This window comes from Spinacia oleracea, chromosome 3 (genome assembly GCF_020520425.1).
Source record: "Spinacia oleracea cultivar Varoflay chromosome 3, BTI_SOV_V1, whole genome shotgun sequence".
Classification (NCBI taxonomy): Eukaryota; Viridiplantae; Streptophyta; class Magnoliopsida; order Caryophyllales; family Amaranthaceae; genus Spinacia; species Spinacia oleracea.
Genome location: NC_079489.1, coordinates 121,357,930 through 121,373,516, shown reverse-complemented (window position 1 = coordinate 121,373,516; position 15,587 = coordinate 121,357,930). Strand labels below are relative to the sequence as shown.

Below are 15,587 nucleotides of genomic sequence, written 5' to 3'. Positions count from 1 at the left end.
ATATATTTTCTTATTTTATTTACTTAAATAAATTAGGAAATAATTTTGAGAAAAGACTATTATAACATCTGTGTACCTTTTGTCATTTACTCGAAGTTGTTGAAGAAACTTTTATCATGGAGCAGTTTAGCACATTTTCCTGGGCATGGAAAGTAAACGCCATTGCCATCCTAAACACACTTACAATCAAGAAAGAGCCAAACCTTGAATGGTGCCCAGCGTTTGGGCTCCGCATCAGCGTTTTCATATTTACCAGAAATTTCTTTGTAAATAGATTTGTGCAAACTATTAACCTGATTTCTGAGTACATAGTATTTCTCGTGGAATAATTTAGGATACACCGTTTTAATGAAATTGATTGAAGCACTTGAATACCATCAAAATCCCTAACCCTTACCTTTACAAGTTTCCTATACACTACAGGTACAAAGGTCAATACAACAGGCACGACGGTATACACACCACAAACGAATAGAAACAAATAAGGAATATTGAAGTGCATACACAGCAAATCTCTTTTGGTACTATCTGCAAGCAATCTATTTTCTTCACATATTAGTAATCAGACATCGCAAGACTTGTAAGACAAACATCCCTATTCTTTGATATTAAGTTGTCAATCGATTCAGAGGGATTCTATCACTTTGTCGCATTGTTCTTTCTACAGGTGATATGACTTGTGGCATCGTCATGCCCCCTGAAACAATTATCTCTGAGAAAAGGAAAACAGTGCGTAAATACACGAGCTAACAAAAAGGAGTCCAAAACCAAAGTACAAGCAAGAAGACATGTGATTATGTGAATTATCTGTTCCTTGTATTCAAATAACTGAGATGCAGATTAACATTTTAAAAAGATCAAAGGAGGAGGGTGAATAATCTATTTCTTTTAAATCCATTCCATTTTTCCCCCCTCTAAACCTAAAGATCTCAATTAGTAGCCCTTTCTAGGGCTTGATATGTCAAAAGAATAAAATTAATATTCAGAGTGCAAAAATGACTGTTGTTTGCCGGTTTCACCATGTATTTTCTGTACCAAACATACACAAAATATAAACAGGCAAGAAAGGGAAACAGATAGCAAACCTATGCCTTCACGAATTGAGAGATTTGGTCTGATGACATCCTTGGAATTGACCAGAAAGATGTCTCCAATATAAAGATGGTTGGTTGGGACATACACACTACATAACTCTTCATCACCATCATCCCTCTGCAATGAGCAATAAATCATCAAATTGAGTGCCATATATTGTCAACAACTCAAGGAAAGAAGGTCATTTAACAACTCAAAATAGTAAGTGGGCAATCTGTAGAATTTCCCTTCTCGAACCCTCTCAAGGCCCCAAACCCTCTGCTAGTCAACCTACCAACACACTCCAAATCTCAGGTGTCCCTTCAATCCTGCCCACTCTCCCTTTACAGAAGTTTCTTTTTTTATTCTGAGGCAAGGTAAAGAAGTTTAATACAAGGGGACAAGCCGTCCACAACAGACCTTGTGCTTAATCAACAAAGAGATCCTAAAGCAAATTTGCTTCGGCCTTCTCCGCAGTAAAGCGCCTATCCTTAATATTCTTTTGCACGCAACGGCAAGAGCCAGTTAAAGGTGTACAAAGAAATGATCCATTTTTTAGAGTGAAAATATATCAGAGAGGCAACTACTATAACTCCTCCAGATCATTACCTTAGAAAAGGCAGTAAGTTGAAGCCATAATAAAAAAGAAAGGCCTTATACTCGCTCCATAATCACCTAACGTTACCCTGATTCTAAATTACTAAGTGGATAAATGGCAGGCAAAGCACTTCAACACATGGTGGAAGAAGCAGCAGCAATAATGTATAAGGAGTACATAGCTTTTCTTCTCATCTGTTTTGCCACTTCTCTCCTACTTCAGCAGTAGAGAATTTAGAGGGCAAGTGCAGTAGTTTAACTAGTTTTCCTGTCATTTCGTCTAACAATTTTTTCAACCATTATGATTGATCCCTAGAGGTGTAAAATGCAACCACATACACATTTAGATGATTGATGCTTCTTTTATCTGAGCACAGGTTACAGTGTTGTGCAAGGTAAGAAACTAAGAACATGTTTACTCCCAATCAGCCTAAGAACACTGGCAGTGGCAAGTCGTGGCTAACTACCATCACTGATTTCTCTGCTTACCAACCACGTTGCCTAATCCATTAACATGATAAATCCTCCTGTCAGCCTCTTTGGTAGATGTCGTCATATTTTATTTTTATTTTTATCTTCTCCGGTCAGACACCCTGTCTACTAAACAACCCAAACAGAATAATTACCTTCCAACATTGCATTTAGAAAGCTCCATAACCAGCAAAGAAATCTATATCGAGATGGTCTAATATTTCACTCAAAATACCACTTTTAAAAATCTCAACCACTTATCATCGCCAACAAAATCAAACATTAAGGCTTCATGGAAGTGTTGGCCATCTTCAACCACTAGACTAGCAACATTTTCTTTCACTAAGAAGTCAGCAAGAAACATCAAGACAAGCATAAACGTTGACTGGTGAACAAAGATAGTCAGCAAGTTGCAGAGTGTATCTAAAAAATGTGAAGGTTACAGTAAGGGCAAAGTACTGAAACAATCAGATAGCAAACAATTGCCTTCATCTCCACCGAAGTGTACATGCAATCAACATGCATGTAGATGGGGAAAAAATGAACGCGTAAAATGATTATATCAAGACTTCAGCCATCAGCATTGCCTTGTCTCCAAGTAAGACGCATGAGCGTATGCGGGTAGAAAAGAATGCACAACTTTACAGAACCATTACAACAATACATAAGCGATCAATTAATAAACTAACATTGCCTATCTCCAAGCATAAGTATGCATGTGTATAGACATGAAATGCCTGGGGTGTCCAAACTCATCGTAACAGAACTATAGCGAATGATTCACAAATCAACATTGCCTTTGTCTCCAAGCAAATGATTCACGAATCATTATCCATGCTAGTGTGTGTGCCAGTGTGTATAGACACAAAATGCACAAGTGCGCCACACGTACCTGCAGAGTGACAGATGATGTGATAAAGCCAAAAGCGTATTCGCCTTCACGAGGATGACGAATTATTGCTACCTCTTTAAAAGCCGTCGTGTTTTGATCTGTTCAAAAGCATTCGGACAGCTTTAACACCAAAAACATAAGCATAAACGAAATTATGAGAAAACATCTACAGCTTAAGTTTGTTTAACTTGTTAAGCTCCCAAGTGCAATACATTCAATAGCCATTTGAAACCATTCACATAGGAGGTGTAAGTTTCTACCATGGTAAAACTACAGTCAATGGTACTTGAGAAACAAATATGAAAGCTATAACAAATGCATGAATTTTCTTGCTGCAACACACCAAGAACTATGGGCACGTATGTGTGCAAGGGTAACAGGAAGTCAAGATGTCCTTAAAATCAAGTATTACCTGGTGAAATTGCAGAGCTAATTTGTTTAGAGGCTGAATATATATGTCTAACAAAAGGCATCCTTTTTATCAGCCATTCTCCGAGCCAGAAAACAGTGGCACCCATCCAAGAGGAAACAAAAACACCAACAAGAAAAACAAACAATAACGACGTGATGAAACCTAGTCCTGCAGCCAAAAAAGCCAGGGGAAAAAAGTCATTTATCAAGGATAATTCACATCTTAAATTGGACTATGGCATATACGTTTCTATTTCCAACAAAGGAGTCCATTCAACACAAAATTATCTTCTTAACAAAACTAATGTATGCGAATAGTGTCTAAAGTCAAAACGTGATAACTAAAAAAGAACGTAGGATGTATTATTAAAACATGAGGACAAAGTTACTGTATGAATAGTGCAAGAGTCAAATTGTTGCAATTTTAAGGAAACTGAGGAAGTAACTTTGAGCCCCTGAACATAGCAGTATAAATATAACACTTCAGGATAGAAGTGGTGTATGTAGGTGTCTGAAAACAGACATCTTAAGATTCTCAACCTATTAACTTATCTAGTACTCCACCCTTTTAATTCTAGTCCACCCTTTTAATTCTCTCATGCTTAACAGCTACCTTTCCTCGAGCATACCTTAGTCCTTGACAAAGCAGGAAATGTAGAAGTTGCTCTAGAGTTTCATAGCGAAAAATGAAACAACAAAGACAATGCTACTCTATCTGACAGCATTCCTCTTCTCAATTACAAAATTTAGTCATCTTCCCAGATCAAAAGTATTTCTTCTCTTTCTGCCCCCGCTCCTCCAACCAGAAAAAGGTCACACAAGGACAAGTAAAATAACACATGAAAAAAAGTAAAAAGTATAAATAATACTCCCTCCTACACCGCCGCTCAATACCTTAGTCTTAGTGGATCAACTCTATTACATAAGTCAATTCCTTACTTTTTTCTATCTCCGTCCCATAATTATAGTCCCGTTTGACCAAAAACACGAATTTTAAGAAAAATAGAATATAGTACATGAAAAAGTGGAATAAAGTACAAAGGATGATTGAGTTGGATGGAAAAGTGGAATAAAGTACATGGGAAAGAGAATATAGTACATGGCAAAATGGAATATAGTACATGGGTGGGGTTTTAAATGCATTTTTAATTAATTTAGGACATGGGAAAGTGGGGACCTTAATAGCCAAAATTAGAAACAAGACTATAATATTGGGACGCCCGATTTAAAAAACAGGACTATAATTTTGGGACGGAAGGAGTAGAACTTACCAAATATGTCAATCCCGAGGCTCTCATACAGAGGACTGAAGAAACCATCTACGAACTGAATAAACCACCAAGTAATGAAGAAGGTGACTGCAACAGGGAAGAGCACTACGCTGCAATTTCAAGTCCAATGCAAAAATATTAGCAAAATACTTCAAAAGCAAGGCCAAAAAATTTGCAACACAACCAGAGCTAATTACCATCCAGTCATGAACTTTTTAGAAACCCAACTCTGGAGGAAATAACAGCAAGCCTGGCAAAAAAAAGACTTGTGTTAGTATGAGGGAAGAAATAGACCAATAAACTAGTATTGGTTCTTCCGTTCGCTGGAGGTCAGACGTAGATGCCCGACCCTTCATCAGTCAAAGAAGCAGAAGGATTTGGACTCAAACTTATCCATACCATAAACAAGGTAGGATCTCACCTCCATAATACCAAGATCCTTGTATGCAAGTACAGAAAAAACAAAGAGGAGACGTCGAGACGACAAGCAAAGTTGGACAGATAAATTCTATGCAGGTGCACATTGAAGAGTTGCAGAATGGAAATACCAAAAATAGCAGCAGTTTTAGCATTTTCACAAACATTAGGAAGAAAACAAGGAAGACATATACTTCATCTAAAGAGAAAGATAAACTAATCAAAATTTAACATCTTTTTTCTCAAGCCTTGTTTTTCCACAAACATACAAGAGTATATACAGGTTCTTGAATTAAAACTGGTAACAAAGAGAGGTTGTATCCTCAATTCCTCATTAGAGGAACAGTCTGTAAAATTTCTTTTCCTTGACCCTCATAAAATACCAATTGCCAATTTTCAAGTTCTTGTAATTTTTATCACTAATGTGAGACTCCAATATTGAATAGTTCACTAGATTAACACTATTCTTTATTATTACTCCGTACCTTAGTCTTTATTAGGCACATTGACTTTACTCACTCACCGCCATTGCATACAAGAACGATCTCAAATATAGGGATAAGACAGAGCTTTATAAAAGAATAGTGAGCAGATGTGGGCTTCAAGAGAATCTACATCCAATTATGCAAATTTTTTAACATGCAATTGCGGATAAAATAGAACTATCAAAATTCTTTGGCAACTGGTATTAGAGAACACAGAACCAAATCGTGCGTTGCAGCCATCTTTCATATTTATCTCTCTCCTCCACTTCTCAGTCTCTCATGACCCTCCTAACGAAATCTACATACATCTCTACTCAAAACACTGTGATCCTCAATTCCTCATTAGAGGAACAGTCTGTAAAATTTCTATTCCTTGACCCTCATAAAATACCAATTGCCAATTTTCAAGTTCTTGTAATTTTTATCATTAATGTGAGACTCCAATATTGAATAGTTCACTAGATTAACACTATTCTTTATTATTACTCCGTACTTTTGTCTTTATTAGGCACATTGACTTTACTCACTCACCGCCATTGCATACAAGAACGATCTCAAATATAGGGATAAGACAGAGCTTTATAAAAGAATAGTGAGCAGATATGGGCTTCAAGAGAATCTACATCCAATTATGCAAATTTTTTAACATGCAATTGCGGATAAAATAGAACTATCAAAATTCTTTGTCAATTGGTATTAAGAGAACACAGAACCACATCGTGCGTTGCAGCCATCTTTCATATTTATCTCTCTCCTCCACTTCTCAGTCTCCCATGACCCTCCTAACGAAATCCACATACATCTCTACTCAAAACACTGTGATCTCCCCCCCCCCCCCCCCCACAACAAATACCAGCTTCCTTCCTCCCTACCGAAACCGCCCACAAAGTTGCCAACAAAGTTTTTTAGCGAGAGACCGACAAGCAATCTACAGCTAGCTATGCTATTTACAAACAAGCAGGGGAGTGTGCCAACAAAAGGCTAAGAATGTCAGTGGCGGAACCAGAGTTCTTTAATTGGGGGGGCCGAATTTAATAAATCATAATTGATATATCTTACATATTTTTGAAATTTAAAGTACGCTTCGCGTGCTTTTAGATCTAGTTGGTTAATAATAAAATAGAGTCGGTGAAAACGAAACCTAACCATAGCTTGAGAAGAAGGTTGAAACAACATAAATTAGTCAATAACTTTGAATATTTGATAAAACATAATAATCTTAAAATTGAGAATAAGCATAAGTTTAAAAAATTAAATTATAACACATAAGTTAAAGAAGTTCATGAAATAAATATCAAACTAAGCATGTTAGGACACCAGAAGCCGTGAAATAAAAAAGATGTTGGGGTGGGGGTTCTAACTCAAGTCACAAAGCAGAAAATGAAGTTTACACTAACCTTAATACCAACTCAACTACTATGCAATTATGACTCTTCTTGCAACATTTAATACAAAAACCAAACCATAGGGGAGGACATGGCAACCAACAGCCCCCCCTTGGTTCTGCCACTGAACAATGTAATCTTTTTTCCAGAACAAGGTTCAATGAGTCAATGACATCATATCTAGATTCTTTGCAATGTATGGATTTAATGGATTTTTGTTTCCAAACTCTCATTCTAGGTCTAAAAGAGAGCTTCACTCTGTGTAGAATTGACATTGTTTTATTGAATTTTTGTACCCGGTATTCCCTTCTCATTCAATCTTCGTCTCTTCATGATTCACAACTTTCAAGATTTCGATTTGTGGTTGCGTTGCATAGTTTGCTTTTTCGAATAAATGGTATTCATTTAGAAATGAAATAGACATTAAATTCAATCAAATGCACGTTAGACGTAACAATGTAGATCTCAGATATGAAGTTTAATTTGACACTTTCAAACAAGGGTGATAGGTTGGTAGCCAAAAACCGAAAACCGAACCGAGCGATTCGGTTCGGTTTTTTTATTCGGTTCAGTTTGGACTGAGTTTATAAGAAAAATTGGTTTTACGGTTTGGTTTGGACTGAAAATTCTGAAACCGAATAAAACAAAACTTCAGAATTTTTCTTCTAACCTGACCCAAATAATAAGTGCAAGTAATAAGCCCAAATATTGACAAAAACCCTAACTCAGTGGCGCCTCATTTTACCCCTCATTTCACATTCTCTAACCCTAACTAGTAACTCCCCTCATTTCTATTCTTTGAATCTCTGGAACTGATCAGCAACGCCTATCTGACTCTCCTCTTACTCTCTCTCCCTACTTTTCTCCCACTCAAATTCGTCAACTTTCAGTCTTTCACACTCAAAATCGTCACTGCTCTCATCTCACTGGCCCAATCTCTCAATATCGCCCGGCCGCAACTTCAAACTTCCTTCTCCGTTTCTTTTTCCGACTTCATCAAAGATTTGAGGTACTAATCTCTTACTCTTAATTTTTGTTTTTTTTTTCTATTTGTTTGTTTTATTTTCGTGGATTTATTATTCAAAAATCCGCGAGTATATTTTCTATTTATTCAATTATTTGTTTTAATTATTGTTCGATTTATTTGTTTAATTTCTTATTTTAGGATATTATTTGATCGATTTGTTTTATTTTTTGCGCGATTTAGGTCATTATTTGTTCGATTTATTTGTTTTAGTTTCCGCTCGAATTTATGCCATTATTTGTTCGATTTATTTTTGATCGAATTAGGCATAATCAATTTGTTGATATTTGCTGAACTTATTGGTGATATTTGCTCGAATTTATTGGTGATTTTTACTCTAATTTATTGGTGATATTTTTCATTATAGATTCAATCAACTTTTGTTCGAATTTGAGTGATTTAAATTGTTCGAATTTTCTGATATTATTCAATTATTTATGCAATGTTTTGTTGTTTTAATTCCATACACAATGTCTAAGCAAGTTGAAGAGGGAGTCCCGGAGACAGTTTCAGCGGCTTCAAATAAGAAGGTCAAAAGGAAGAGGATGAATGACCGTTCAGAAGTGTGGGATCACTTTGTGAAGACAGAGACCTCTACTGGGCTTCGAGCAACTTGTAAGTACTGTAAGATGGAATACAATTGCGACCCTAAATTTGACGAGGGAATTGGTTTTAGGTACTTTTGTAGGTGAGCAGCCTTTTAAATTTGACGAGGGAATTGGTTTTAGGTACTTTTGTAGTATGGTGGAGCCTAAGTTTAATGTGTCTTAATAGTAGCAAAAGATTGTTTTACATCTTACTTGGTTTGAGAAAATGAAGGTTAAACATTAGTAAAGGCAATGCAAGTCTAGAGTTTCATTGACCACCGATTCATGGATTTCAGTACAACAAATTAACTATATATGATAGATAATGATTGGAAATTGCAAAAACGAATTCTGAATTTTTGTCCTATTGCTAGTCATAACTCATAAGGGTGAGGAAGTTGGTAAACAAATTGAGACATGTTTGCTTTCGGGAGAGCTTGAAAAACATTTTGCATAACGGTAGATAATGCTAGCTCTCATGACACTACCATAGGAATGAGAAGGAAAATTAATGGTTGGAAAAGTGGAGTTATTAAGAGTCGTTTCATTCACATGTGTTGTGTTGCACATATAGTCAAGTAGGTTGTTTTTGATGGTATGAAGATCGTTAATGAGTCAATCACTCGTGTAAGGTTTTAAAAATTGTGTTTCGGATGAAAAAATCATTACCAAAAAGTTGTTATGCCTTGATGTGCCAACTAGATGGAACTACGCATATTTGATATTGAGTGTTGCACTTTCTCTTGAGAATGCTTTTGAAAGGTATGCTGAGTAGGACCCTCATTATACCACTGAGTTGTGTGAGATGGAGGGGAAGGGCATCCTTGAATTTGAGGATTGGAATAGTGTGAGAAAGTTTTCTGAATTTCTTCGAATCTTCTATGATCTTACTAATCGTGTGTCTGTGTCTTTGCATGTGACTTCCAATTTATTTCTTCATGAGTTGGTTAATGTTGCATTAGTTTTGAAAAAGTTGACATCAGTGATGATTCAGATATGTGTCTTATGGCTTGTAAAATGAAGGAGAAGTATAAGAACTTTGCATGTGACTTCCAATTTATTTCTTCATGAGTTGGTTAATGTTGCATTACTTTTGAAAAAGTTGACATCAATGATGATTCATATGTGTCTTATGGCTTGTAAAATGAAGGAGAAGTATAAAAAATATTGGAGGGATCCTGAGAAAATTAACTTGTTGATTTTATTGTTGTTGTCCTCAATCCTCGATATAAATTGATTATGTTCCGTGGATGTTAGACTGAAATTTATGATGTTATGACTGTATTTGTGTTGGCAAGAAATATGAGAGATACATTGAGTGCTTTGTTTGAGGAGTATCGTATTATGCCTCCAACCGATGTGGTTAGGGAGGAAGTATCATCAACTAATGATGATATTCAGCCAACTACCTCACACATAAGAAAGTCGAGGTTCTGAAAAGCAAGTATAAGAAGCATAAGTGTGAGCTTAGTGGAGAGGCAAAGATGGAGTTAGATAAGTATTTGGAGGAGGATGATGAAGACTTTGATATTTTGGGATGTTGAAATTCAATAGTGCAAGGTTTCCTACTATGGGAAGAATGGCTTGTGATGTACTTGATGTCCCAATATTAACAGTGCCCTCCGAGAGTGCATTAATCACCGGTGGAAAGGTTCTTGATAATTTTAGAAGCTCCTTACGTCTGGTGATTGTTCAAGGTCTTATTTGTAATCAAAATTGGCTACGTGTTGGTCCATTTCAAGGCGTCGTGTTTGAGTAAGTGGAACTTCTTGAAGAAGGTAATTTTTACCAGATCTCCGGTGATGGATGGACATTGAACAACCTGAAATGGAAAGAATTCAGATAAGAAAATGGAAAGAAAATACTGAAATGGAGAAAAAAAACAGTTTAAAATAACACAAATATATTAGTTACCTTCTTCAAGAAGCTCTACCTCCTCCAAACACAACGCCTTGGAATGGACCTGCAAGTAGCCAATTTTGATTACAAACAAGCCCTTGAACAACCACTAGGCTTAAGGAGCTTCTAAAATTATCAAGAACCCTTCAACCGGTGCTAAATGCACTCTCGGAGGCCACCATTGATAATAGGATATTGGGACAGCAAGTACATCACGAGTCATTCTTCTCATAGTAGGAAACCTTGCACTATTGAACTTCCACCACCCCAAAATATCAAAGTCATCATCCTCCTCCATATCCTCCTTCGTATCCTTGTCTAACTCCATCTTTGCATCTTCACTAAGCTCACACTTATGCTTCTTATAGTATGCTTTTCAGAACCTCGACCTTCTTATGTGAGGTAGTTGACTGAATATCATCCTTAGTTGATGATACTTCCTCCCTAACCACATCAGTTGGAGGCAAAATATGATACTCCTCAAACAAAGCACTCAATGTATCTCTCACATTTCTTGCCAACACAGACGCAATCATAAAATCATAAATTTCAGTGAACATCCACTGAACATAATCAAATTTATATCGAGGATCGAGAACAACCAAAAAAATCAGCAACTTAATTTTATCAGGATCCCCCAATATTTCTCATACTTTTCCATCATTTTACAAGCCATAAGACACATATCTGAATCACTTGATGTCAACTCTTTCAAAAGTACCGTAACATTAAACTCGTGAAAAATAAATTGGAAGTCACATACAAAGACACAGACACGAGATTAGATCATAGAAGATTTGCAGAAATTCAGAAAACTTTCTAACATCATTCCAATCCTCAAATTCAAGGTTGCCCTTCCCCTCCCTCTCACACAACTCAATGGTATAACGAGGGTCCTCCTCAGCATACCTCTCAAAAGCATTCTTAAGTGAAAGTGCAACACTCAACATCAAATATGTGTGGTTCCATCTAGTTGGCACATCAAGGCATAACAACTTTTTGGTAATGATTTTTTCGTCCAAAATACACCTTTTAAACCTTTGCAACCTTGTTGGAGATTGTTTAATAAATCTCATAACATGCCTAACACGAGTGATTTGACTCATTATCTGTTTTCATACCATAAAAAACAACCAAATTGACTATACGTGCAATACAACACATGTGAATGAAACGACTCTTAATAACCCCACTTTTCCAACCATTAATTTTCCTTCTCGTTCCTATGGCAGTGTCATTAGAGCTAGATCTACTGTTATGCAAAATATTTTTTCAAGCTCCCCCTCAAGCAAACATTTCTCAATTTGTTTACCAGCTTCCTCACCCTTATGACTAGCGATGGTTCAAAAATCATAATTCGTTTTTGCAATTTCCAATCATTATCTATGAAATGAATAATTAAGCATATATAGTTATTTGTTGTACTGAAATCCATGAATCGGCGGTCAATGAAACTCTAGACTTGCATTGCCCTTACTAATGTTTAACCTTCATTTTCTCAAACCAAGTAAGATGTAAAACAATCTTTTGCTACTATTAAGACACATTAAACTTAGGCTCCACCATACTACAAAAGTACCTAAAACCAATTCCCTCGTCAAATTTAAAAGGCTGCTCACCTACAACAATCATGAATGAAAGAGTTTTCCTAAGACTTGCAGCGTCATATTTATGATAAGTTAACCCACTAGTTTCCAGGTTTAAACATTACCATTGAAAGACAACATGCTTTGCTTAGAATCCTTAGGTGTGTTGTAGGGATACTTACGCCACTTCGAAATGTGAGCCCACAAATAACTCGTACCATTCTTCTTAGGGTCGCAATTGTATTCCATCTTACAGTACTTCCAAGTTGCTCGAAGCCCAGTAGAGGTCCTCTGTCTTCACAAAGTGATCCCACACTTCTGAACGGTCATTCATCCTCTTCCTTTTGACCTTCTAAAACTTCCTTGAAGCAGAACCTGCCAACGGGACTCCCTCTTCAACTTGCTTAGACATTGTAACTGGAATTAAAGCAACAAAACATTGCATAAATAACTTAATAATATCAGAAAATTCGAACAATTTAAATCACTCAAATTCAAACAAAACATCATTGAATCTATCCCGAAAAATATCACCAATAAATCCGAGCAAAAATCACCAATAAATTCGAGCAAATATCACCAATAAATTCAACAAATATCACCAAATTGACTATGACTTAATTCGATCAAAAATAAATCGAACAAATAATGACTTAAATTCGAGCAGAAACTAAAACAAATAAATCGAACAAATAATGACCTAATTCGCGCAAAAAATCTAACAAATCGATCAACTAATGACCTAAAAATAAGAAAATAAAACAAATCAATTGAACAAAAATAAAAACAAATCAATCGAACAAATAATTGAATAAATAGAAAATGTACTCATGAATTTTCGAATAATAAATCCACGTAAATAAAACAAACAAATAGAAAAATAAACAAAAATTAAGAGTAAGAGATTTGTACCTTTGAATCTTTGATGAAGCCGGAAAAAGCTCCCCGGAACTCCAGAAGGAGCCGTGAAGCTTGAAGATGCGGCCGCCAGGTATTGAGAGAGTGAGTCAGTGAGATGAGAGATGAGAGAAGACTAGAAGTAGACGAATTTGAGTGGGAAAGAAAGACAAGAGAGGAGAGCAAGAGAGGCGCCGCTATCAGTTCCAGAGATTCAAAAAATAGAAATGAGGCGAGTTACTAGTTAGGGTTAGAGAATGTGCAATGAGGGGAAAATGAGGTGTCGTTGAGTTAGGGTTTTTGTGAATATTTGGGCGTATTACTTGAACTTATTATTTGGTTTTATTCGGTTTCAGAACTTTCAGTCCAACCCAAACCGTAAAACCAATTTTTTTTAAAAACTCAATCCAAACCAAATAGGACAAAAAACTCCGAACCGAATCGGTTTTTGGCTACCAAACTTTCACCTTTACTTTTTAGATGTTATAAATCGGCTCGCTTTTTGTTAATACCGCCTTCTTCAAGGAGGTTTATTGATCTCACATAAACTTTTTTCAGATGGTCAAAATGGAAAAATCAACAAATTAATATTACATTCCTACCACAATATATAAACTCTTCAACAACGAAATATTTGAACAACCATCAACAGATGGGGCTATTGGAGTAAATAAGTCTCAGAGACGGAGAGGACATTGTTATTGGGGGAAACATAAGTGGATCACAATTCACAGCTGATTGAAGGAATTCCTTTTTGCTGATTGTGTGCAAACGTTCGGAGGTAACGGTGGGTGCTATTTCCAATGTTTATTCAACTTTGTCACAGTTTGGAACATTGTTTAATTCACTGTGCTAGCTAAAAGAAAACACTAAAAGATAAATGAGCTGCTAAAATGTGGAGGCTGACCCCTTGTGGTAATACTTTGGTGTTCAAGGAAGTAAATAAATTGGGCAGGCTTTTAGAGAAAGTTCAAAAAAGTTCTGCTCTTAATTTCTCCTTTTGGAAGATCTTGCAAGGTTACAGTGGTTACAGTTACAGTAACTGCATTTCACTCTAAGTGTTAGTATAGGATTGATGACACTTATGCCAGGGTATAAACACTTGACACGTCAACTACGACCAGAAACATAATAAACTCTAAAATGGAGAAGTCTAGCAAGTGGATACATACTTGAGTTTGACTCTAGTAGGCTCAGCCGCCTAGTAATAAGCGACGTAGCTTCTCACAACAACCATGCACAACTTCCTTTACATTTGACATTTTACACAACTATAGGGGATAGTGCATGTCCTGCATGATGATATTTCATTCTGGCTCTATAGTTACATAAAATGGTTTATCCCGTCCCACCCTGACAAGAGTGACAACCTCCTAATTCTAATTGTAAATTTCTAATATTTAATCTTATTGCTTTATTAAATAAGTTGAATCATCAAACATGATACATGTAAGCTAACTCACAATCATTACAATCAGCAACTAAACAATGCAATAATGAATCCGGAACCAAGTTACACTTACCTTCTAACTAACCCTTGGACCTCCTAAATCAATTGTTTATTCTTTCTTCGAGATTTCATGGACAGTTTTCTCATTCTCAAGTCCACTAACTTAGTCAATAACAAGGAAATGATATAGAATAATGAAATCATCCATACAGAACCAACCTATTTCATAATTGTATATTTTTAATTAATTTTACCGTTTCTCTAGAACCAATTGTTGAATAATTCCCCCGTCACTAAACAGAATCTCACAAATCCACCTCGAAAGCAATTCGCATCTTCCCACACACAAAGATCATCAACCAACAACTCAAACAAGTAAGGGAAAGACTAGTTTATTATCCTCCAAATTGACCTAGAATCTAAACACAATTTCAATTAATTCAATGAAAACAAATTCAAAAATGTAACACGAAAACGGCCTTGTTCCGTACTGATTCCAATTCAAAAACGAATTTCCCCCAATTTCCCCAATACTAATAGTTCAAAAATGCAATCTACGTCATCAAACCCCAAAAAATTAGCGGGGGGGAAAGGAAGAAAAAAAAGAAAACCCTAACCTCGCGCGAGGAAGAATTAGAGTTAGTGAGAGGAGCTTTAGCAGGATCTTCGGGATCATCTTGGCTCAACGGAACAGACGTGGATTCCTTCTCTTCCGCCATTGAAATCTTCAACAGAACTTGTTTGGAGGAGAGAAGTGGAAGAAGTGAGTGTTGGAAAGAGTGTAGTTGGTTGCGAGCGAGAGGAAGCGGACGAAGAAGGGAGAGAGAGTGGGTCGTCGGTGGTGATTATTGCGGGGGTTGGGGAGGTGGTTGACTGTTTTGTTTGCTTCGGCATTAAGTGAGATAATATAAACTTTATTATTAGGCCTGTTAAAGTTTGACAGCTGTACAACATTAGCCACGAGGCTGTTATTAGTATTGTTGGCGTATGTGTTTAACAACGCACTTTATCGTTATAACCAAGGTTTAATATTCTGCTATTTATGGACTACTTAATAGCAACTCCAATGGTCTCGAGTTCGAGTCTTGGGAATGGAAAAAATTTCAACGGGGAGGGATGTTGCTCATCGAGGTACCCATGC

General features: G+C 36.4%; 1 protein-coding gene across 4 annotated transcripts; it reads right to left on the bottom strand.

The window, feature by feature from the left end:
* Positions 1–336: 336 nt before the first annotated feature.
* Positions 337–15,326, bottom strand: LOC110793430 (protein LIKE COV 2). Of its 4 annotated transcripts, XM_021998301.2 has the most exons (9): positions 15,064–15,200; positions 13,012–13,070; positions 12,282–12,516; positions 4,914–4,966; positions 4,717–4,826; positions 3,447–3,614; positions 3,035–3,132; positions 1,086–1,212; positions 337–712 (listed from the first exon to the last, which is right to left on the bottom strand). In XM_021998301.2, exons 3-9 carry the CDS (start codon positions 12,318–12,320, stop codon positions 609–611), a joined length of 699 nt encoding a protein of 232 aa, XP_021853993.1. In that variant the 5' UTR covers positions 12,321–12,516; positions 13,012–13,070; positions 15,064–15,200; the 3' UTR covers positions 337–608. The 4 variants fall into 4 exon arrangements, with proteins under 4 accessions (XP_021853993.1, XP_056696701.1, XP_056696702.1 ...); XM_056840723.1 differs by lacking the exon at positions 13,012–13,070 and having other exon boundaries at positions 15,064–15,208; XM_056840724.1 differs by lacking the exon at positions 12,282–12,516 and having other exon boundaries at positions 15,064–15,195.
* Between the last annotated feature and the right edge of the window lie 261 nt (positions 15,327–15,587).

Excerpts from the sequence above, each read along its gene's own strand:
- LOC110793430 (XM_021998300.2), bottom strand. The coding sequence starts at position 15,165 with ATGGCGGAAGAGAAGGAATCCACGTCTGTTCCGTTGAGCCAAGATGAT. Across the intron at positions 3,615-4,716 it reads CCTCGGGATTGACATATTTG|GACTAGGTTTCATCACGTCG; the intron begins GTAAGTTCTACT and ends TTTTGGCTGCAG. Across the intron at positions 1,213-3,034 it reads CATCATCTGTCACTCTGCAG|AGGGATGATGGTGATGAAGA; the intron begins GTACGTGTGGCG and ends TGCTCATTGCAG.